General features: G+C 32.3%; 1 protein-coding gene across 7 annotated transcripts in view; it reads right to left on the bottom strand.

Annotated features, from left to right (window-relative positions):
* ZNF280D (zinc finger protein 280D) overlaps window positions 1–24,824 on the bottom strand; it is a 146,507-nt gene that overhangs the window by 43,072 nt on the left and 78,611 nt on the right. For all 7 annotated transcript variants that reach the window (XR_010380846.1, XM_031452672.2, XM_031452669.2 and 4 more), the window contains 7 exons: window positions 18,107–18,330; window positions 14,860–15,017; window positions 13,979–14,079; window positions 12,841–12,987; window positions 7,642–7,776; window positions 5,473–5,780; window positions 4,873–5,013 (listed from right to left, as the gene is read on the bottom strand). Coding sequence is in view for 6 of the 7 variants with exons in the window: in XM_031452672.2 (XP_031308532.1) it covers window positions 4,873–5,013; window positions 5,473–5,780; window positions 7,642–7,776; window positions 12,841–12,987; window positions 13,979–14,079; window positions 14,860–15,017; window positions 18,107–18,330 (1,214 nt within the window). In the remaining variant the exon portion in view is untranslated. The remainder of the gene's footprint in view (window positions 1–4,872; window positions 5,014–5,472; window positions 5,781–7,641; window positions 7,777–12,840; window positions 12,988–13,978; window positions 14,080–14,859; window positions 15,018–18,106; window positions 18,331–24,824) is intronic.

Genomic DNA, 24,824 nt, shown 5'->3' with positions numbered 1-24,824 from the left:
GATTCTTCACCACCAGTTTACCGTACTTCTTAGCAAATAGTAAACTCCGCTAGAAAAAGAGATATTTAGTACTTATATCTGTTAACTTAATTCTATTACATGTAGAGGAAAGCCTTTTTATACATAATGCTGAAGAATAATAGCAATATTACACAGTGATTTGTTTGCATTTTTTTCCGGGTGACTTCTATTGCTACCTAAAAGCTGTAAGCAAATAAGGTGCAATAATTTAAACCAAACCCAAATAATGCCACCTTTTAAAACATTCACTTAAAATGTATATCTTTAACGATGCTCTTCTCTGTAAGAGTCTTATTCCACAAATGTTTCTACGGCATCATGGTTTTTTTAATATCCCCTTTTGGGATTTTATTTAGAGCATTCTATAATTATAATAATTGACTACCATTTGCTGTTTGTAATGTGCTAGGTGACACGGTGAGTATAAAGAACCCCTTCTTCTCAAGGAGATAATACAGATATAAACAAATATAATAAACAACAGACTAGATGAATGGCACACAACTCAAAGTAAGGAATGATCCCTGTGAGTAAGGTAAACTGAAAGGAAGAACGGTGCATTCCAGGGACCAAGAAAGAATCATGAAAAGCCACTGTCAAAAATGAGTATGGGAGAAAGCTTATTCTGGGGAAGAGCAATCAATTTATGGGGATGAGAGTTTTTCTAAAATGGATTGGGGCAAAAAAAATTGGATTGGGGCAAATATGAGACTGGAGGGAAAAAGATCAGTTGCGAGTACAGAGGTGGAATATGATAGGGATTAAAAGTACTCATCCTCTGGAGAAAATGAGGTTTCTGTTCATACAAAACACAAACCTATCACAAGGATCCACACTGGGCAGAGACAGTGATGGGCCTTTCTGTGGGAGATACTTAATTCAAGGAATGAAGCAGAGAAAAAGGAAAAGGGGTTTACCAAACTCCAGGATTGGCAATGGAAACTTTCAGCTCCATATGAAGCTAACAAAGACTAAGAATGTGTGTGATGACAATGAAGCGCAGGGTTGGGGCTCACTGGGAACTGGGAAAAGGGTAGAAGGAAGTTGGGCTAACTGGAAATGTTTTGGAATAGAATGGGATTTAGAGGTTCTATTGGACAGGTGAGAAACCTATGATAAATGGGAGAGGGAAGGGTGAAATGACTTTTGGTTTAGGAAAAGAAAATATTTTAAAATTTGATCCCCTATAAATTAAGGGCATAAGTAAAGCTGTATTTGGGCAGCCATGTATCTGTCATAGAATAAGGGATTTTCCACACTGAAGTATACTCAAGGAGAAAGGATGCTGGGGGCCTGGTTTAGAGGAAATGGATTACAGGTGTAGTCCACTGCAGCTGGGAGGCAGAGTGGCAGAATGCGGAAGGTGCTGTCTCAGGAAGCCATGAAGCACACTGGCACATCAAGAGAACTTCACAAGCTTAAAAAACTTGGGACAACGTATTTTTTCAGCTAGTGTTCCACATTCACACAAATGATGCTCTGAAAGAGTATTTGGATGGTAGTTATGTTAATTCTGTAAAGATAATGTGCGGTTTGTTTATGTTCTTTTTAGATGCCAGTGAGTCAAAGGTAAAAATACCTATTAAATAATTAGAAAGATAGAGTTAGATCTCAGGAAAACTAAGGATTGAAAGTGAAAGATTTAAAGTTGAAAGGCAAAGTGACAGTGGTCACAGAGAAAGAAAATTTAAAGAGAGAAGAAGAGTTGAAGGAAACAAATTTTAAAATGAGATAGGAGTAGCCAAAAAAGAAAAAAACAGTGCTAACAGTTTAACACAAGCCGAAGAAGATAGTTTCAAAAGTGAGTGACAACAATGTCCAATACTTGAAAGAAGTCATGGAGTACTAAGAGCGAAAAAAAATTAAATAAATGTGGTGATAAGAACATGACAGAAAATCTTAAAAGGGGCAGTGCTAGTTGGTAGGTGAGGATGACACTCAAATTAAAAGGTAAAAAAATGAATCACAAATAAGCTAGTAACAAACACTTTTTAAAAATATTCATGGTAAGAAGAAGAAAAGAAGTAAGGAAAGTAGGCGGTAAGGACATATCTCCCTCCTCTTTAAAAAAAAAACAAAACCTGAAAATGTAAGCAGAAGGAACTGGTAGATAGAAGAGATGAAGTTGCAAGTTAACTGAATAAGGTTGTGGAAGAACTAGAAGAGGTAAGTGGCAGGGTTAACTTTACAGAAGTGGAACATGTTTGATTTCTGAGATCAATGTCTAGATGAAGGTAACAGGAAAAACTCTGAGGTTGAAAAGATTAATTAAAAGGATGACCTCCAACTGAGTAATTAGTAGGCCAGGTTAACAACTAAGAGAAGCTAAAATAAAATCTTTATAGTACTAAAAAATGGTTTAATTAGTATTTAAAAATAAAAAGTTAGGACTCAAAGTTAAAGGTCATGGGTCAAATACAGATGGCCAATAGGCACATGAAAAGATGCTCAACATCACTAATTATTAGACAAATGCAAATCAAAACTACAGTGAGGTATCACCTCACACCAGTGAGAATGGCCACCATCAAAAATTCTACAAATAATAAATGCCAGAAAGAGTGTGGAGAAAAGGTAACCTTCCTATGCTGTTGGTGGGAATGTCATTTGGTGCAGCCACTATAGAGAACAGTATGGAGGTTCCTAAAAAAACTAAAAACAGACCTACCATATGATCCAGCAATCCCACTCCTGGGCATATATCCAAAAAGACAAAAACTCTGATTTGAAAATATACATGCACCCTAATGTTCATAGCAGCACTATTTACAACAGCCAAGACATGGAAGCAACCTAAGTGTCCTAAAAAAGATGTGCTATATACGTACACAATGGAATATTACTCAGTCATAAAAAAGAATGAAATAATGCCATTTGTAGCAACATGGACAGACCCAGAGACAATCACACTAAGTGAAGTCAGTCAGACAGAGAAAGACAAATATCAAATGGTATCACTTATGCATGGAATCTAAAAGATTGATACAAATAAGCTTATTTACAAAACAGAAACAGACTCAAAGACAGAAAATAAACCTATGGTTACCAAAGGGGAAAGGAGGGAGGAGGGCTAAATTAGGAGTTTGGGATTAGCAGATACACACTACTATATATAAAACAGATGAAAACAAGGACCTACTGTACAGCACAGAGAACTATACTCAATATCTTTTAATATTCTGTAATGGAAAAGAATAGGAATATGGGAAAGTGTATGTGTGTGTGTGTGTATATGTATGTGTGTATATATATATATATATATATATATATAAAATACACCCACACATATATGTATAACTGAATCACTTTGCTGTACACCTGAAACTAACACAACACTGTAAATCAACTATACTTCAATTAAAAAAAAAAACCTCCAAAAAGAAAAAAAATATGAGTCAGAGTTGAGTGAATCAAGTACTGTTTGCTAGTCTAGAATTGAGCACAAAGGTCACAAAAGGCAGCTGTTCAAGTCTTTGGCCTTTATGCCAGGTGAGCATGACTAAAGGTATAAAGAATTCTAGAACAAAAACAAAGCAGCACCCAAAACAGATGATCCTGAAGGTGAGGATGACTATCAAGTTATATGGCTGCTGCTGGACTGGAAAAAGGAATCAAAGCCCTGAAAGTCCTGGGGTATTGAGAATTCAAAAGAAGTGAACAGTATATATGATAAGATTAAAATGGTACTGTGGTAATAAAGGGGGTACAATAACTTAAAGGTTGATGTAATGCACTGTCACTAAAGAAGTCAAGGTACCATGAGGTCAGGCCAGTCATCAAGGGAGTTAAAAAACTGTGAGAGAGGTGCTGAAGCCATCAAGAAAGGTGGGAGAATCCCTGAAAGGAGTAGGTGATAATGACCAGAAAGTAACATAGATGTGACATCATGATCTATAAGAAAATCACTTTTATTAGTTATACTTTAATACTAACTTTTGCAAAACTGGAACCTCACTTCAAAAAATCAACTTACTGTCTTATATCTGAACAATTTTCAACTATTTTGTTTGCATTTTTTTTATTGAAGTATGGTCAGTTTACAATGTTGTATCAGTTTCTGGTATACAGCATAATGCTTCAGTCATACATATACATACATATATTAATTTTCATATTTTTTCATTATAGGTTACTATAAGATACTATTTTTAAACAAATAAAAATCCATTTTGAAGTATGCCCCTACAAATGAGATACAAATGAAAATACGGAGGCTGTAAAGGCTTTCTCTACATAGAGTAAAATACTAGGTACTCACATAGTCTATGTTGAATGAATTAATGAAAAAGAAATCCAACAGTGGCATCATTACTGAAACAGTCTCTCATTTCACTGAATGACTGCAAGGATAGATGACTTGATGGACAGATAGGCAGAAGGATTACAGAGAAAAAGAGAGGGAAAGATAAACAGACCCAATAAAGTTTCTAACATCACTGAAAATTCTGGAATCTCTCAAAGTGACTGCTTTGAAGAGAATAACACTCATGAGATGACATGTATTGATTTCATAAATATATTTAGAGCATTTAAGTTTTTGTCTTTGTAAGTAACCACTTTAAAAGTTCTATGGGAAAAAAAAATTCCCATAGAAAAATTATTTTCCCTAACAAACCTATCCTAATTTCATTAGCCTAACTGTTCTTATAATTTGAATTCTAATAACCTTACGAATAACTATGCTGAAAAAATAGTACCAGACATCAACCTAGAAGTTCTCTATTGCTCCTGAAAAGGAAAAAAAAAAAAAAACAAAAAAAAAACTAGCTTCTATTAGGATAACTGTTTTCAAAACCAAACTTGCTGAACTGTAATTTTAATCGGTAATTATAGATGTTTAACTCATCTTACCTCATCATATGATTCACATAGGCTTTGCTACAGCTAGTGTTGTATCTGCAAAAACTACAATGGACATATGTAGGAAAGTGGTTTGCAAAATCTTTTATTTCAGAACAACACTCAATGCACTTGTGAACTCCCCGACGATACCTTATGGAAATATAAAGAAAATGATAAAAACATATTTTAAAACAAAAATAATAAGGGAGAGTCATCTTATGTTCTGTTAATTAAATTAACATCTTTAAACAAAGACTTATCATTTGAAAAATCTCCTATGAAACAACAGCTAGAAGTATAAACAATCTAAAATTAGCTAATGTTTCATACCAGAATAAGGAGATTAAGTTAATTCAAATATCACAAGATATAAGTGACAACATATAATGCCAGTGGATATTATAGAAATACCAATGAATACTAGATAGAAAAAACAGTAATTTAAGTACTGTTCAACAGTTGTAAAAAATACTTTTTTATTATTTGCCTGACCTTTAAGTGACAGTATATAAATGTACAAGAGAGTTGTATAATGGGGTAAATTTATATTAAATAAAGTTTTCATACTTAAAATTAAACTAGTATTGTGTATCAGTAATAAAAGATTACCTTAAGTTCCTCAATGCTGTATTGACTTTACTTTTTTTATTGCTACTAGCCAATGTGCTTTGTTTCCTTTGCATATTAGAAATTTTTGATTTGTATTTACATTTACTTCCATTAGGCTTACTTGCATTAGGTTTACTTGCAATGGGTTTAGCTGTATTAGGTTTACTTGTGATAGATTTTGTGGGACTTTTAGCAGTTATATTTTTAGTCCTTGGAGGTGAGAGCTGAAGGGTAGAAGTGCTTGCACTAATGGAAGGTGTAGATGAAGATCCTGATTGAAGGGGTCCAACTGAAGCTCGAATAGTAACCTACAAAAATGAAGATAATATTTGCTTTAGAAAATTAATCACTGCATTTGTGATAAAATATTAGCACATAACAAAGAGTTAAACCAAGGGCAAGTATAAACTACATCTGGATAAGTCTTCCATTTATTCTAAATGTTCATACCAATTAAATGAAATTAAACTTGATATTTATTCACTCATAGTATTACATTTTTGTATTTGATATCAGTTATACGTTAACAGTTATTAATGGATAATTAGGTGTTAAAGCAAGTTATATGAGCACATTAAATATTAATTAAAAGAGCACATTCCATACTTATTTCTATGCTCTGATATAACTTTTTAAATTTACAAACATAGAGATCAAAATTGCAATCTCAGAGCCTAAAAATTACTCTAGAAAGGCCTGGATTACCCTTTGACATCTATACAACAAACAGATCTACAATAAATAAGATTTCCTCTTTCCAGGGGCTCATTAGGCAGGATGTACATTTACAAAAGTTATGGGAGGGGTTATATCAATTCATTATACTGCACGGAGAGTTTAATAATATTTAGAATTTCCTTAAAGGGAGCTAATATAAGGCTTATTTTTTACTATTCAGAAATTATATTTGCTGGTTGACAATGGAAAACACAACTGCCTACCAACAGTCTCATTGATCATTTGACTATACTCCTATGTATTTGGGGAACAGTCTATGAGGAAGTACCATGAAAAACATGTGCCTTGGTATCATGGTAAAAGCACTGGACTAGGAATCAAAAAGCCTGAGATTAAATCTAATACTACTCCTTCCTAGCCATGTGACCTTGAATAAGTAATTTATCCTCTTCATCTAGAGATTCTTTATCTAGAATAAGGGACAATATCTGCCTTGTCTACTTCTGTGGATTACTATATGGATTAAATAATAGAATGTATGAAAAAGCATACCAAAAGCCTAATTCTAAGGTGCTATTAAAACATTTAGTATCATTATTATTATTATCATCATCATCATTATTAAGGGAAAGGAGAGAGGACTGCACTGCTTACATTAGTGTTCTGCATGTCTAGTCCCAGCATGGAATGAATGGATTGTAGGGAAGGATGCTGGATAGCTTCTCTTGCTCTAGGTCTTCAGAGCATGGCTTTATATTGTTTTAGTTAAATTCAAATAACAGACATACCCACATTCAAAGGTAAGTACCCAAAGCCAAATATAAATGCTTTGGGGATTATTTCACTTTGGATTATCCATGCCTCTGTTTCCCTCCACTGGAGCAAATATTCAAGAGCTGACTGTATATAAAGAAGTCAGAGAAAACAGAGGTATATAAGGCAAAAAGGGAAAAGGAAGTTACAATCATCAGTATGCAGTCAGACATGTGTTGGCTCACTTAAAGTATAATGCTATCCAGCAGCAGAATTGCTTCTCTTAGAGGAGATTCAGTAATAACCACTTCAGTAAACACCTGAGAACCTATGGCATTCAAGGTTCTGTATATACCAGATGCTGAGGACACAAAGATAACTAAAACACAATTCCTGATCTCAAGCATCTTATAGTTTAGCAGATAAAACTGACATATTCAGTGCCAACTGGAATAGCTCAAGAATAGCCTAGGTAATGTTGACACAACCCACCGATCCAGGAACAGTTAACCTTGTTACACTTTTTACAAATGAATACCACTCTAGCATAGCATACACTATTGACCAAAAAACAATGGTTAGAAGACATTTTCCTAAACATAAGAAATAATAAAATCTAAAATTAAAAACTTAAAATATGAAACCACTTTTTAAAGTAGCATATTCAATAGATAAAACCAGGCAGGAGTTATTTTTATTATCATACAAAATGTTAAAATACAACATATGTGAACTTACTTTTGTTCCAGGAGGCAATCCTTCTAGTTGTTTAGGTTTTATAAATGTCCGATGGTGCTGAGTCTTGTGATCCATTTTCTCTTTGCATGTCAAAAATTGCAGTCTGCATTTTGTACAACGATGTATTCCTTTTTTCTGTTTAGGAAAAAGAAAAAGGGAAGAAAAATAATTTCTACAACCACAAATCCTGTGTCCCAAAACTGCTCTGGTTTCATTTTAATGATACTAAATAATTTTAAAACTAGTATTTTACATCTCCTAGCATAAATAACAGCAAAATATTATTTTATGTTTTAAAACACTCTTTGCATTAGTATTTAGGTTTCAAAAATGTGTTACTATACAGAAAATGAACATGAAAGTTGTATTAATAGATTCTAATGAAAGTTCTCTCAACACTGGTATGAAAGCTCTTTTAATTATAATTTAAAAATATTTAGACTCATGATACTGTGAAAATGAGCCATACTATATTTTTTTCCTAGAAAAAAGTAAATTCTTTCTATTTCTTGTTGGTTAACAAGTTGGAAAAGTAAATTCAAATATCTAATCAGACATTTCAAAGAAGTTTGTTATAGCAATGGTTGTATAAAGCAGTGCTATCTAATAAAACTTTCTGCAATATTGAAGACATTTTAGAGCTGCACTGTCCAATATGACAGCCACTAGATAGATGTGGCTATTGAGCACCTAAAATATGTGAGGTGTAACTGAGTAACCAAATTTTAAATTTTATTTAATTTTAATTAATTTAAGTTTAAACAGCTACATATGGCTAGTGGCTACAACACTGCACACTGAACAGTGTGAATATGGAGGCATAAATCAGAATAACTACTCCCAATCTACTAACTGGTTGAGACCCTTTGACTAAGTCCCTTCTCAAACCTAATCCTGTTATTCCACAGATAGGAAATAGGACCCAAGAAAAATCTAAATCACTTTCCCATAGCTATTTACTGACACTGCCAGACTCCTGATCCAACGTTCTTTCTACTATACAATATCAACTACAATCTTTACCTATGTGCTCTCACTAATTTGAAAATTATGTATGTATATGCATATATATATATATATATATATATATAAAGTGAAACAACATATAAATACAAAAGAATGTTTTCTCTAAAGCTGAGATCTGCCAGATACATCACTATTTCCATTAAAATACAATCAAATCATTTATAAGATTCAAATAGGTAATACACTGGGTAGTACTAAGCACAGTTACTGGCTCACAGCAGGCATTTCGTAAATAAAAGTTCTTTACAAAATTCAAAGCAATATATAAATTAATATGTTTGTACCACTATTCTAGGTGCACCTTAAGAGTATTTTTAGAAGTGGGATGCAATGGATTATACTGGAGGTACAGGCAACTCAAACAAATTCACTTGTATGCGCTCAAAGAAGACTAAAAAAAGTGAAACATTGGGCAAGAAACAGATACTAAGTCAACAGGACAAAAAGAAAGTTCTCCAAAATCCAGTACCTAGAAATCTTCTATCCATAATCGCTCCCTAGGTTACTGCATCATTTCATGGCTTTAAATATCATTTATCTAACTGCCTAGTTGACATCACTACTTGATGTCTAATATTCATCTCAAACCAATATGGGCAAAACTGAATTTTGGATTTCTTCCCTACCTCCCTGCCCCCCGCCCCAAATATATTCCTTCCCCAGTCTTCACCATATGACAGTATATGAAAATTCCATTCTTGTAACTGCTTGGAAAAAAACTTCTCTCTCATATCCCATATCGAAACCATTAATAAAACCTGGCAGCTCTACCTTCAAAAACTGTCATGATATATCCACTTATTACCTCCAACGACTGCTACCATACATGTCCAAGCCACTCACCTTGACTATAACCTCCTATCTTCTCCCTGTCATGTTCTTTCCTCCCTATGGCCTATTCTCCCCGAAGCTGCCAATGATCTTAAAGTATGGCAGATCTTTCACATGCTTAAAATGCTGATGCGGGGGAGGGTACAGCTTAGTGGTACAGCACATGCTTAGCCTGCATGAGGTCCTGGGTTCAATCCCCAGTACCTCTATTAAATAAAATAAAATTTTAAAATAACACTAATTATCTTCCACCCACCAAAAAAACTGTTGACGGTTTTCCAAAATCCTGAATCTGGTTTACAAGGCTCTCTATGAATTGGCCTGCATTCTATTGCTACAACCTTATGTCCTACTACTTTTCCTCTTTATACTTTACTCTGCTCCCATTCTTTGAATGCCCAGGTATACATTCACTTCACTCCCTATATAACGTTACCTCTTTTAGATTTCCACGTGGATTACTCCTTTTATTTCCTTCAAAGAGGCCCTTTTTGACCACTATATATACAAAACAGCAACCATTTCTCCACTCCACCATCTCCCCAATCCTTAGCATTCCTTATCCTCCACATTTTCCTTCCACAGTACTTATCACCAGCCACAGTAAGATCACAGGATACATTTAAACACAAGCACACATATATTTATTCTTTTTTCTCCACTATAATCCAAATTTCACAGGACACAAATTTTGTATTGTTCACTGCAATATAGTACCTAAAACAGTCCCTGGCACCTAGTAAGGCACTTAATAAATATTTGTTAAATAAATGGATAGTGAGACAGAAAGCAAGAGACTGACAGTACGTAAGAGCAGCAGGTACAATTTAACAAGTTCAAAATGTCTGCCACTCCATTCAGTGAACATCTGGCCAAAATCCTGAGACAGAAGAATACATTAATCTACTATTCTTAGCTGGATACAACTCTTGCACATCTCTCTTGTTTATGTATGCATTTCAATGTGCAAAAGGTGATAAAGAGATAGTACATTTTTTAATAACATGATGTTCAACCAAAGAAATAGTGATCTATTTGAAGGGTAGAGAAATAATTATGTGTTGAACTTTTTTGATAAGCATACTACACTGGGAGACATGAGGGATTTAAGGGTAATTCTGACTAGAATTCTGACTACAATTTCTGACCCTAGACCCAATACCAATGTGAAATCTGACTCTGTGGTAAAACAATAAAATCTTGGGCTCAGAATTCAAATTTTTAACTCTGCATTTTATTAGGCAATATGATATTGAGCAACTTACTTTCTCCAAAACATTGTTTCCTGTCTATAAGGGTGATTGTGAGGATTAAACAAGATATTGCATGTAAAGCACCTGCTACTGTCATAAAGTAAATGACTGCATATGTTGACTGCTTACTGTTTTTATTAAAGATGTAATGAACATGTTTAACACATCCACAATCACTTTCATTATTTCTGAAGAGTGATATAAACTGGATTGTTAGCACTAAAATCACCCAAGACTTAACAATATATCCTCTTAAAGAAACGTTACAACCAAAGTCTTTTAAGACAATAAAATGAGCCATACAGTCAACAATTCTTATTATCTAATACTGCACCAATAATGTGATCTCAATTATAAGTTTTTGCTCAGCTATGGTTTTCCAGCCTTTTGTAAATAATCATACAAATTGTAAATACCTTGAAGGATGACTAATGGTTGTTCTTATTAATAGAGTCTCCTCTCTTAATTACTGGTTGTCTACCTAGTACGTACTCCAGAAAAACAGACAAACAAACAAAAAACAACTGGACACCCATAGGAAGTGAAGACATAAAACTCAGGTATAAAAACTGATTATAAATCACATGGCCCACATAGTGGGCCCACACATTTCTTTCATTCTTTCCACATCCACATTTCACTCTGGAGCTTAGTAAAGCATATGGGAAAACTGATGTTAAAAGCCCCATAATGAAACAGAACTACTGTTTTATACTTCATTCTCTCTTTCAAAATTAAAGGTCAAAGATGAAATATAGAGTACCAGGAATAGTGTTTCTTAAACTCTGTTCCATAAATGTTAATAGATATTGTGCAAATAAAGGGCTCAATGGCCAAGTAAGTTTTTGGAAAAATACATACTTTATCCCTTGCATAGAGGTTTATAATATTCATTAGCATATTAAAATCTCTGAGGATTCTTGTTTTAAAAAAGAAATGAAACTGTTTAATTTTGTAAACCTAGGTATTTACCAAATTCTTTTATCATTAACACCTGACAGAACATTGCTGGAGAAACCTAGAATAGAAAGGTCTTGCCAGAACTTCTCAACGATGGGTGGCATCCTAGTCACAACATAGGTGATCCCGATTCATTTGGAAATTCTACTTTTATGATCTTTCCCAATTAAAAATCACAAGTCTATTTCATGATTATCTAATGACTAGAATGGAAAGCAAAGTAAGCACCAATGCTGAGTAAACTGACATGCCAATTTAATCAATAATAAGAAAAGGTAACGAGCTGATTAGTGAGGCGGCAAAACTTGATTACATGATCAGATTCAGTAAATCCATCGTCTTCTGGTTTTGGCAAAGGCACTGTTGTTGCTCTTTTGACCACTTAAGAACAGGATCAGTATTGCATAAAAGTTTTCAGCCCAAACAAAGGATGATTTAATTGCTTCATGAAAAGAACCAGTAAATGTAACAATAGAATGAGAAAGAAGTGTATAAGCACTAATACTGGGTCCCAAAAATTACACAGCAGAACTGCCAGACGTCATCCACAAATCAAGCTATGATCTAAATATAGTTCTTTGGCAGAGTTCATATATCAAGAAATACATAAGTGTCATTACTGCTTCCTCCATCACTGGCAGCTATGAGACCACTCCTGGTAAATGATGCCAACATGTCTTCATACGATAAGGGGGCTAAAAGAGGAAGTAAAGTTTGAAGAGAAAGAGGAAAACAAGACTATGAGTTCTCAATCTCTTCTTTATCAGTTCAAACTCATCTTTTCCCCTGCTCCTGATAATAACCTTCAAAATCATCCCCATGCCCACTCAGACTGTGAAATATCCAATCCTTCAGCTATTCTTCCACTCATCTTCTCTTTTTCCCTTCAATCAAGCTTTCCTATTTATAGCTATCTTTCAGAATTTTCAAGTATGAGCCATATCATCACTAGAAAGGAAGCAAGAAAAAGAAGTGGAAGTTTAACAAACAATTTGGCATAAACTACAAATCAAACACATCATTTGGAACAACAATGCTTCCCTTGCAGAACAAACCTAACCATTGTTCTAAGTCATAATCTATCTTTTCTTTAAAACAACATGAACAAATAAGAACTTATAAATCTCACCTGATGCTTCATATAATGATGCATATAGGGTGTTGCAATTTTAATAACTTTGAGGCAAAATGGACATAGCAAGTTCTTAGTGTTTTCATGGGATGTTCTAAAATGAGTTTCTACATCAGAAAATGATGATGACCTATAATTGCAAACCTATCAAAAAAAGAAGATTTAGTTTAACTTGAAAATTTATAATGATATCCAATCACAAAGTAACAATGATAGGTCACTTGTTTAGAAGAATATGATGTACTATTAATTCATATTGATGCCTACATAACCAAGAATCCCACTAATGCAAGTGCCAAAAGATCATCTTTGAGACAGAAGAGTTCAAAGTTTAGGGATACTTCCCAAAATATAACTAGATTCCCTTCTTTTTATCAGATAATTTTATTACTCCCAATCTTGACTTGAAATTTCAAGTTCTGACAGCTCTTGTCCTATAAAGTTCTTTCTGCTATATTAAATGGCATCTTCCTCTAGATTATATATGGCCTCCAGGCTATGGCAGTGACTATTTTTATCTTATTTTCCTATTCCTCCAAATTTGGAATAATGCTAGTCCCTAAACATTTGGTAGGGTTCTCTGAAATAAAAGTATTTCATATTTTTCTTGGATGCCTACATTCTTCCATACATAGCAAGGTAAGTCCATGTTTGCCTTTCTGCCAGAGTTCTTCTTTATCTAGTACAGGAGTGGTCAAACAACGTCCTGTGGGTCAGTTTCAACTCTCTGCTGGCCCCATGTACAATGCATGAGTTGTGCCAAGGGACTTTCTACTAATAAATTATTTATGAGAAATTATAATTTCAGTAAATTAATCTAAATGGTTAGAAAAATAAAAGAATATATATCCTGAAACTTGAAAATTATATGAAATTCAAATTTCAGTTGAAATTTGATTCAAAGTTTTATTGTAACACAGTCACCCATTCATTTACTTACTGTCTATGGCTGTCTTCGTGCTACAATGGCAAAATTAGTTAGTTGCAACAGAGACCTATGACCCTAAAAGCCTGAATATTTACTATCTTGTCCTTTACAGAAAAAAAATTGCTGATGCTTGGCCTAATAGTTTTATATCTTGTAACCAAAACAACAGATAACAAATACTATGTATACAATAAAATATGTGTATACCTGGCAAATATACGGCATTTCACCAGGTTTATGATTGTCCTTCATATGTTGTAAAAGAATATGCTCTGTTTCAAATGATAATTCACATATTTTGCAAATGGCTAAAAGTGGGGGGAAAAAAAGACATTACACCATTTTAATATGTATATATATACACACACACACAAGTATCGAATGATTATGTTGTACACTTGAAACTAAAAATTATGTCAATTACTTAATTTTTAAAAAAGTATCCTCTCAACGCAAACAAAAAAAAGATATATATATAAATATTTTATATATCTATATCAATAACAACAATAATAATAACAGTAGTACTGGTAGTGGCAGTGGTGGTGAACAGTTACATAGTGATTAACTGTGTGTCAAGCACAGTTTTAAACACTTTACTTATATTAACTCACTTAATTTCTGTAACAACATTATGAAGTAGTTATTTCTACTATCTCTATTATTCAAATACTAAGGAACTTGCTTGAGATCACATGAGGAACATATATTAAGAAGCAGAGCTGGGATTTGAACCTAAGCTGTCTTGCTCCAAAATCTGTGATTTTAACTACCACTGGATTTACTTTTCTTTTTCAAGTTCAAATGAAGGGCATTGACTTCATATTTGAAAACTATGATCTGAGGCTTCTAATTTAGTCCCCCACATATAATGCACAGGTTATTTACTCTAATAAATTATTTACGAGAGGGACTTTAGTTTTAGTAATTTTTATTTTAAAGCTTATGTAAGTTAAAACCTAACTTTTTCAATTACACTCCCAAATTTCAAAGTCTCTTTCTTATTTTTCTAATGGGCTTGTTCAGCTTTTCAGAGTTTATACTGTTAAAATCAACAATATTCAATTTTTAAACTAACTGTAACTTACTAGAAAATTCATGGGGGGTGTGTGTACTTTCAATGTGACACTGCAGTTGAAATGGTGTGGGAAACTGACGGTAGCAGTGCTGGCAGGTGGTGTGGTTTTCCCAGCTTTCACTGCTCTGCTTCTCAAGTTCCAAATGGTGTTTCATGTGGTTCATAAACCTATAAATGATTGTCAACAGGTGCAAAAATTCAGATTTCAAAACAAAATCTCACAAATAAATACTTGCATCTAAATCTTAAAATTACAGATACATTACTGAAAATAAAGTCTCAAAAAGCCTTAAAGTCCTCTGGAAAAGTGTGCACTTTAAATAAACACTTTCATTAAGTTGCTAAGTAAACATCTTTTTATCTTTGTTTTAAAATAATTCATTAATACCATTAATCTGAAATATCACTAATTTGTTCTCAATCATTTGAGATTATAAAAAATTTTTAAGATAAAACAAGTTTCTTTTCCATACAAGAAATACTACTTATATTTTTAAATAAAATACTGAAAGGAAGAAAACTACCACCAAAAGCAACTACAGAGTCATGAGAGAAATCTTTTAAGGCTGTGAAGATACACAATAGATTCCAGCTGCTTAAAAGACAAATTACTGGTATTTTTACTTGTGTCTTGGTTTCTAAATGCATGTAATAGCAATTTTAATGCCTACAATTACAAGAACCCTTTGTTTTATTTAATGATACTGGTTTACTGTTTGCATAGACTGCTCATTTTAACTTGCAGACTGTGCCCTTTGTAGGCAATGCCCATTTTTCAGTTTTAAATTCTGCTATTTCAGCTTCCCTAAAAGGCTTCTTATAAGCAGGAACTATGACCTTCAATAGCAGAGAGTCCAATAAAAATGGAATACCTATTTAAAAGAGCTTACTGAAGCTTTTTGCTGAATTTGAAAGTAAAGTTATTCAATCAAAGTAACAATTTTTAGACTGGGTCAACCATTAACAATTATTCACTTTGAGTTCCTAAAGGAAATAATGTTGAAACTAAGTGATGATGTCATCAATGTGGATAGCAATCATCATAAAGGTTATAGCATTTCTTTCTTTTTCACACCTCCACAATACTATTCCTTAGTACAGGTTATGGTGCACTTTGAAATATCTTTTAGTCTTCCTTTGGTTTTAACATCTGCTCTACAAACACCTACACTAAATCATAGTCTTGGCTAAACATTTACATGTAGAGAAAATGTCACGAGCCATTAAACTTTCAGCTCACAACTTTCAGCAATTAAAGTGTATCTATATAAAATAATCTCTTAACTAGCAAGTTTTCTCTCAGTTATTATATGAGCCCCCATTAGGAGTTCATACTACTTAAACCAACAGATGGAAATGAGGGGAACAAAAAAAGCAAGCATCTTAAAAGGATATTCACAGAACAAAATAAACCTGTTTCAGGTGACACTCCATATAGGAAAAAAAATACCATACTACAATATGTTGACAGGACAGCGAGTAGAAAGTTAGTTATCACTTTCTTACCATTCTCTACAAACATCAACTTACCCTCCTAGTTCTTACCATCAATGGAAAATATTACTTAACATGTCTAAATCCTTTGGTTATAAAGTATTTGCCATTAAGGTTACATTTACTAAACAATCAGTATCTCAAAAGATGTTCAATTCCTGAATGTTACCAGATGTTCTTTGCTTAAAATTTCTACATTTTGAGATACTCTAGAAATATATAACTAGTATTCTGAAACAATGACAAAAAAAAGAAATTTTTTATTTTCATATGTTTAAAATTAATGTATTAATCTCAGAGGTAAAGTCAAAAAAATACTGCTGAAATAATTTCTAATATCATAGACATAATATTTGAGTATAACAAAGATCTAAGCTGGTTAGCCATATTTCTATGCTTTTTACTATATTTATTAATATGATTTTTCTGGTGTATTTTACTAAAATGGGAAAAATATGGACTAGGGGACAGAGTTCTACTGTAATATTGCTTCAGTGTTATATCACATCCCTTCTGTTAAACTGTTGGGACCATTAGCTATCGATGGTCATTAAAGTTTGAAAAAAGGGAGATAAAAGGAATGTGAAAATTCATGAAATAACATACGTTAGGTAATTTTTAAAACTATAAATATAAAGCACTATTATAAACAAAACAATAGTTTTTGGAGTGTATCACAGTGTATTTCAGTGTTTTTCTACATGCTTCTTCTTGGACTCAAGAACTCACAGGAAAATAAAATAAATGCTGGGGTCTAGAAATAACCTATAGGTGCCTAAGAATGCTATTACAAATAATAAGAGTTATCTCAAGTAACATAAAAAGGCATACATATGTATGTTTGTATACACACACATACACTTCATCTAAAAGAAATACACTGAAATCTGCAACATACTTTGAAATGCATAAAAAAACAAATAGTTTGAAGGGTGAATAGATATATGATAAAGTAAGTACATTTAAATGCTAGTATAATCAACATGGTAAGTATACAAATGTCTACTATAAAATTTTTAAAACTTTGCTGTATGTTGAAAATTTTTAGAATAAAACGATGAAAAACAACCTTACCGAATATAAATGTCAAGCTATACAACCAAAGAAAAGTATCAGTCAATTTGTCTTTTTTACTTTGTTCTTGTTACTAACTCATTTATAGGCTGATAGCTACTAATATGCAATGTAACTCAAAGATTACAAAGTATAGGTCCCTAAAACTTAAAGGATACGTGTGGAAAATTTTCAAAATTTCACTGGAAATTGTATCTTTAATTTTCACAGAGGTTAAAATTTAAAATCAAAGCAGTCATGTTTCCTAGAACTGGTACTTCTCTAAAGATCACTTTTCCTGCAAGGTAAATGTTCTAAAATTATAAATATTAACTGAAAGATTTGAGCATTAAATAAGATTAGCACATAAGAGGTCAAACTGGACAAAACATAACTAAGTGGTTCTTATGAAGAAAAATAAAATTCAAAGGCAGCTAAAAATGAAAATTATCTCATGAAAATTCCTAGATCACTGATAATATCAGGAAAAGGAGCTAATTTTGTTTTATTTGAAATAATTTGTCCTTTCTTAAGTTATTTTAAAGAAATAAAACTAACTGAATCCAGGAGTCAACTTTAAAATACCAGAAAGGACAAAAGCTTTAAAATCGCTTATCTAGAATAGCATAAAAAATGTAAGATAAAGATGTAACATTTATATCTGTAGCATTATAATTGTCAAATAAATATAAAAATAAGTGTTTACATACCTAATATTATTTTTAAGAATTTTCAAGCAACTGAAGCATTTAAAGGTTGTGTAAGTCTTCTGTTCTTCCTGCACATCTCCTTCATGTTTTCCATAATAAAAGTCATTAACCAACATGATCAGTTTTCCTTTTTCTGAATCAATAGTTTTATTTTTATGTGCTGTACTTGAAAATTCTGTTTTAGCCAGTCCCAAAAAGTTATTTATCATGTCTGGACAACAGTACTGAAAGAGAAAAAAACAGAAGCCTTTTTTATTCCTTAAAAAATTAGATAACAAAACATGATTTTTTGTTTACAACTAAGGCCAGACCATGTAAACCTATGCTTGGCGATATATCTGGAAAAATATTCACCAAAAGCTAGTGGTGCCTACACACACTCAAAAAAATTCAAACAATAAACATCTATTAATAAACAAACAAAAAAATTTTTTAAAAAATAAAAGGAAAACTTTAAAATGAGGATGTGGCTATTGATCTAATAGTTTTTCTTCCTTGCAATTTACCTTTTCAGATGTAAATATTTAATAATACTTAAATTAACTAACTAAACATTATTCATATCCATGCCATACAAAGTATAGAAAGGAAATGTAGTTTTACATGCAATAATGTATGTTTAACTATCAAGTGATGTATTAAATTTCATAATATTTGCTTAGAACTGGACACTGAGCACAGCTAACGTTCCATTTCTTAGACTCAAGGTGCTGGAAAATGTATGGGGAAAAAATAAAGAAGCATGAGTTACATCTTGAAATCTAGAATGCTTAATTAAATCTTTGAAGGGGAAATTTAGTTCCTCATGAGAAAAATCAAGATGTCATATAAATTGGTTCCAATCTGAATATTTCATACACAAGCTTTTTTCTTTCAACAAAGTATAACTAATTTATTCTATATAATTTTTAGTTTTAGAAGTTCTCTAGGGCAATTTTACTCAAAGGGCAATCCAAGGAAGACCTGTATTAGAAAAACCAGAAGTGCTTGTCAAAATGCTAATCCCTGGGCCCACTTCAAACCAACAAACCAACAGTGTCTAAAGGTAGGACCCAGAAATCTGTATTTTTTAATAAGCCACCAAGGTAATTCTTTTACAACATAAACCAACTGACATAAACTCTTCTTAAATGCATTATTTAGTACATTATTAGCAAATAAGAAAGTCTGAAAATCTAAACACAACTCTATTCCATGTCTAAGATAACAACATCTGCTTCCTCTCCTGCCATACTAAAATGCTAGATTAGTGGTGAAACTTTCTGTGTCACATGGGAAGCTGGACTTTCGATGCAAGACAGACCTACAACATTTCCTTCAATTGTACTTAATTTTGAAACCTATAAAGGAAAAAAATGACCTAAAATAGACAAAAATCTAAAATAGATCCAAAAGAGATGAGGAAAAAATACTAAATAAAATGGACTGACAAAAAGTGACATCATCTGTGCTTAGAAGTTAAGGTTTCATCCATAAGCTAAATTAGGATAAATATCTTGGTTCTCTAATACAATATGATCCTCTGTAGTCAACCACTCTGAACAACTACAGTTGAAATGAAATCACAATAAAAAGAGGGAACTGAGAAAGATTTTGCTATCTATGCTTCTAGATTCTTCTTAAGACATAATATTAAGAGCTCAAACTCAGGAAAGTCAAACTGTCATAAATATACTCATAAATGTTTAATAGATGATCAAATGTTTGTTCTTCCATTTTTCTTTTTTTTACAGAAAAGGTAAGATCAGATTTTTAACGTAAACATATAAATCTCATTCACAGTATCTTTTAAACAATGTTTCCGATCCCTATAAAATAGCTGAATGATAAACCACTGACAAACAAGAATGAGCAAAGTGCATTGAACTAGGTTGGAGGATTTAGTAATTGAGAGGAAAGCAAAGTATCCTATAGAAAATATCCAAGAGGCAAGCAAGTTAAGAAATGAGAACCAGGCTTAGATTTAACGTTTTATAGGAAGACAAAGCAAACTATGAATGGCATAGCTGAATTATGGCCCAAGACCAACTGGTCAATCTTCTACTCAGCCCTCGTACCCTTTGGTGCTAGCGCTTCACTGTAACCTCCAGCTCATCCCTTATTTCCTTGGATTAGCCTTTATGTAAATACTTAACACTTTCATGCCACTTACTATAATTTGACAAATAGCAGATACCATCTAAACGTCCTTTTCATCTTTACTCCTCCCAATATGGTAGTACCTAAAACTTTAGGTAGGATTTTCAGCACAAAGAAGGTGGATGCCATTTTTAAACAGTAAAATAGAACTTCCTATATGATCCTCCTACGTAAGTCAGCATTTTCTCATTCTCTTCCTGAGATTTATCCAAAAGCCACAATAAGCAAATATGAAAATTTTTATTTTCATTGAAATTAAGAATCAGAGAAAATCCATAGACTCCACAACATATGAAAGCACTACCCAAGGAGCCAAGATCAGGCAGAAGACATGCAGTTGGAAGTAGGTCAGAGAAGTCCAAAGAATCCAATGTTAACAGATCTTAGAAAATATCTGCAAAAGTATACATTCTCAAGATGAAATACATACCCTGAAGTGCAAATCTATATCCTTTATTTGCAAAACCAGGTACAGGAGCTGGGGCAAGAAAGATGGCTGAAGTTCTGCAAATCTCATTCGTTCAGTACAGAGAAGCAGAAAAGGCAACACTACATATAAAATCAGACACACAAGTCATACTTGCAGGAAGCTTTCTACCCAGCAAGGAGTTGCATAAATCACCAATTAGGCTGTGTGATTATCCTTGCAACCCATGCTTCCCAAAAGGAGTCTTGTACAAAATAGCTAGCCCAAGAAAATCTAACTTGTTTAATATGATAGAAACTTACATCTAAATAAAAATACTTCAAGACGAAAGGAGGAAAATGTAAAATTCTCACAAAAACACCTTGGAGTAGATGCAGAGGGAAATACTGGCCAACATTTTTGCCACAAATTTAAAAAACTTAATGAAGTAACTATGTCTATTTGGAAGACCACAAAGCAAGAAGAGATGTCAAGACAAAAAGAAGACAAAAAGAGTGGCAAAATCAAGAGGAACAGAAGAGGGGGAAAAAAAAATCAGAGATAAACACAAGTTAGAAAAGAATACAGTGGTGAACAGATGTTGGAAAATAAAATAAAGGATACCAGTAATGAGAAAAGTGAACTAAACTGAAAGAAAGGAAGAAAAAAGAAGAAAAGAAATTAGTAAGATTAGGAAGAAAATGACAGATGTGCCAGACAAAAAAACAGTGAACAAATGCATCCTGAACAACAACCCCCCTCAAAAAAAAAAAAAAAATTGTATGGAATAAATATTTAAACATACAAATGAAGAAAAGCTGCACTGAAATAAAGGAAGACACAAATACACAAGCTGAAAGAACATACTGTATGTTAAGAAAAGATTAATCCAAAATTCCCAACACCAAGTCATTATAAACTATCAGCCTTCCAAAATAAAGATTCCTGTGGTCAGCCAGGCATAATGATCAAATCACTTACAAAGGGCAAAATAATTCAGGCTTATCCCAAATTCTCAACAACACTCTATATTGTAAAACAAAAGTACCATCAACAAGATCTTCACAATGGGATCCAACTTTATATCCAGCCAAACTATCTTTCAAAAACGGGCTATAGTCAAACTGTTTTGAATATGAAATAATTCAAAGAATATTGTTCCCAGGCCCTTCTTGAGGAAATTACTAGAGGATGAACTTCAGTCAAACAAGAGATAATCAAAGAAATCATGACAAAAAGACTGGTGGTGAATACTGAATATATTTACTGTGGAAAAGGATTAAAACAAGTATAGAAATGAGGTTAAGAAAATCAAATGAAAATGTTACATGCCCTGACAATAGAAAAATGACACAACCAACAAATTGAAACTGAGAGAGGGTAAAAGAATAATAAATACGAGGTCGAGAAAGTTCATAGATTGCTTCACATATGTTAGCAGCGTATCAATCAATGAATATAATTTAGAGTTACCAAATAAAGAAGTATAGATGTAAGTATTTTTAATAGTACAAAGGTAAACATTCAGATAATATTGACTAAAATCAGTAGGAGAGGAAAAGGTAGAGATGAGGTTAAGAACAGGAAATTTAATGCTACTTTAATCAATTTAAATAGATGAGAATGGCCAAAGAAATAAAAGACTACTAGAATTACAGCATTAAAATTAGAAGGATAAGGATAAACAGGGGAACAAAGTAAAGCTTCTCGAAAAACCCAAATTACATACATATAAAGCAACTACATAGTGAAAAACATAAAGAGATAAAGAAAAGAAAGGATAACAAAACAATTGTGACAGAACAAGGAGCAAATAAATCTATCATATCAATGCATATAAATAAATTTAACTCAACTACTGAAACAAAAAATATCTTTATACAGGATCACAAAGGATCACAACTCTGCTTAAAGCAAGAGACATGCTTAAAACCAAGTGACACAGATGGTTGAAAATAAAAGGAAAACAAAAAATATACTAGGCAAATAGAAACTATAAGAAAACAAAGGTTGTAGCCTAAAGGGCATTAAACTTTAAGAAAAAGAGAACATTTTATAAAAATGCTAAAGGATGCATTCACAATACAGTTTCTCAATCCATGACAGATCAAGTAGGAAAGAAAGTGAAAAATATAGGGAAAAAAGTGATATAGAAATCTAAATTATATAATCCATAAGCTAGATTTATCAAATTTCATGCCCTGAAAAAGAAATAATGTACCTATCTTCAAGTTTCCACGTAACATTAAATAGGCCATGAACTTGTCAAAAGGAAAAAAAATAAGTATTTGGGAGAACTTGAGCTTTACACCATTAAAGGTTTGAATGCCACTTACGCAAATTAACTGACTGTAAAACAAAGAGAAAAATGAATTTCCTAAGGATTAAATGAAATAATATATTTAAAGCATAGTAGTCTGTCACATGGTCTCAGATAAGTAAATTGTTCTTATTATTGTAGCATATTTGAATTACGTTTTAGATATTTTTGATATTCTTCATTGAAGGAAAACATTACTTCTATGGTATAGTCATCCTATAATAAAAGCAAAAAAATTTTATAAATAATCTAAAAATCACATTTTTTTCAAAATGGAAATAATTATTGTAATACTAAAACTTTAACTGATATAAAAAATGCCTATGCCAGAACATAAAAAATTTCCATAATTTTATATGTCCCTTTCTAGAGTTGGTGACTATTCTGTAAGATTACATTATGATACATGTACATATAATACATTGTTCATAATATATTCAACTATAATATATCTTAAAGCTATCTTCCCATATAATCATTATAGAGATTCCATCCTTTTAAAAAATGCTGCATAGTGTCCTATTATATGTATATTACAAGAAGTTTTGGTTGTTTCTAATATGAACAATCAAACAATGCTATAATATGTTTTGGAATTAAAGCTACAATTTGGAATGTGGTTGCCAGTCTCACCACATACAGAAGTATATATAACATGCTAGAGCCTGTATATAAAATAGAGAGGAAACAATATTTGTGTTCACCTGTATATGCAGAAAGAAAATCAGGGAGGAGAGAAAACAAAGTAATAAAAATTATCTTCTTTGAGAGTCATACGGGGAACTGGGTAAATAAGAGACAGAAGTAAGAGTTTTTATTTGTATGTTTTTGTAAACTTTTAAATTTTGAATCATATGATTACATTACCTAACGAAATAAAGATAACTAAAGATTCTAGCCCTTTCTTTTTCCTCTTTATTCCAAAATGCAAAACATAAAGAACATCAGGTATCTCATCAAAATATTACATACACAGGAAAACTGAAAGCACTTGTACAGGTTAATTCTCACGTAAGAACAAAGCACAGTGTGCAATTATCAGGGACTACCCACTGCGAGCTGGAAGTAGTGACAGACTAAATACAGTTTTGTATGTAAATAAAAAGATTGTATTCATTCCATCTTTTCCTTCCTTCTTTTCTTCATATACTCTACATTACCTTTTTTCTTGTTTCATCCCCCTCTTCCTTCCATTTATAAGGGGCAGAGAAGAGGAATACAGGCTAACTTTACACAGACATAGAAGTATACTGTAATATCTACTTAAATATTTTAAGTGTTACCTAAACCTCTAATTTCATTTGTACACTGAAAATTTTTTTTAAATCTAATTTCAGGAGCTTCCTGTACCAACAAAAAGCTCAAAGTAATTTATAACAATTACACAAACTATATTCTGGACTGAGTAAAAACAATTATTACATATGAAACACTCCACCATTTGGAGTTTATATCTGAGTGTTGAAAACTACAAGTGTAACTAAGATTTTCATTGTGCAATGTGACGTGCACATGTTAGCATGAACAACGACAACTAAAGGAACTGTTAACTTATATAAAATATTAAACATAATGCCTATTTTTTAAAGAAGTTTCAAGTATGTGTAAGACAGTAAATGGTATATTCTGATTAATGCATTATTTTCATCTAAAATTAGAGTACAATAAGCATACATTATAATGTACATAAACTTAATTTTAAAAACTTGATAATTTGGAAGGAACTTTAAATTTTCACATGATGATAATCAATATGAATATAAATTTTTACCTAAGTTATATGTAAATACCAATATAATAAATCTTATATATGTTATATATTATATTATACCTTATATATATTATATATCTGA

Source organism: Camelus dromedarius, chromosome 5, assembly GCF_036321535.1.
Source record: "Camelus dromedarius isolate mCamDro1 chromosome 5, mCamDro1.pat, whole genome shotgun sequence".
Classification (NCBI taxonomy): domain Eukaryota; kingdom Metazoa; phylum Chordata; class Mammalia; order Artiodactyla; family Camelidae; genus Camelus; species Camelus dromedarius.
Note: the sequence above shows the minus strand (reverse complement) of the source record. Positions and strands in the feature narration are given on the sequence as shown.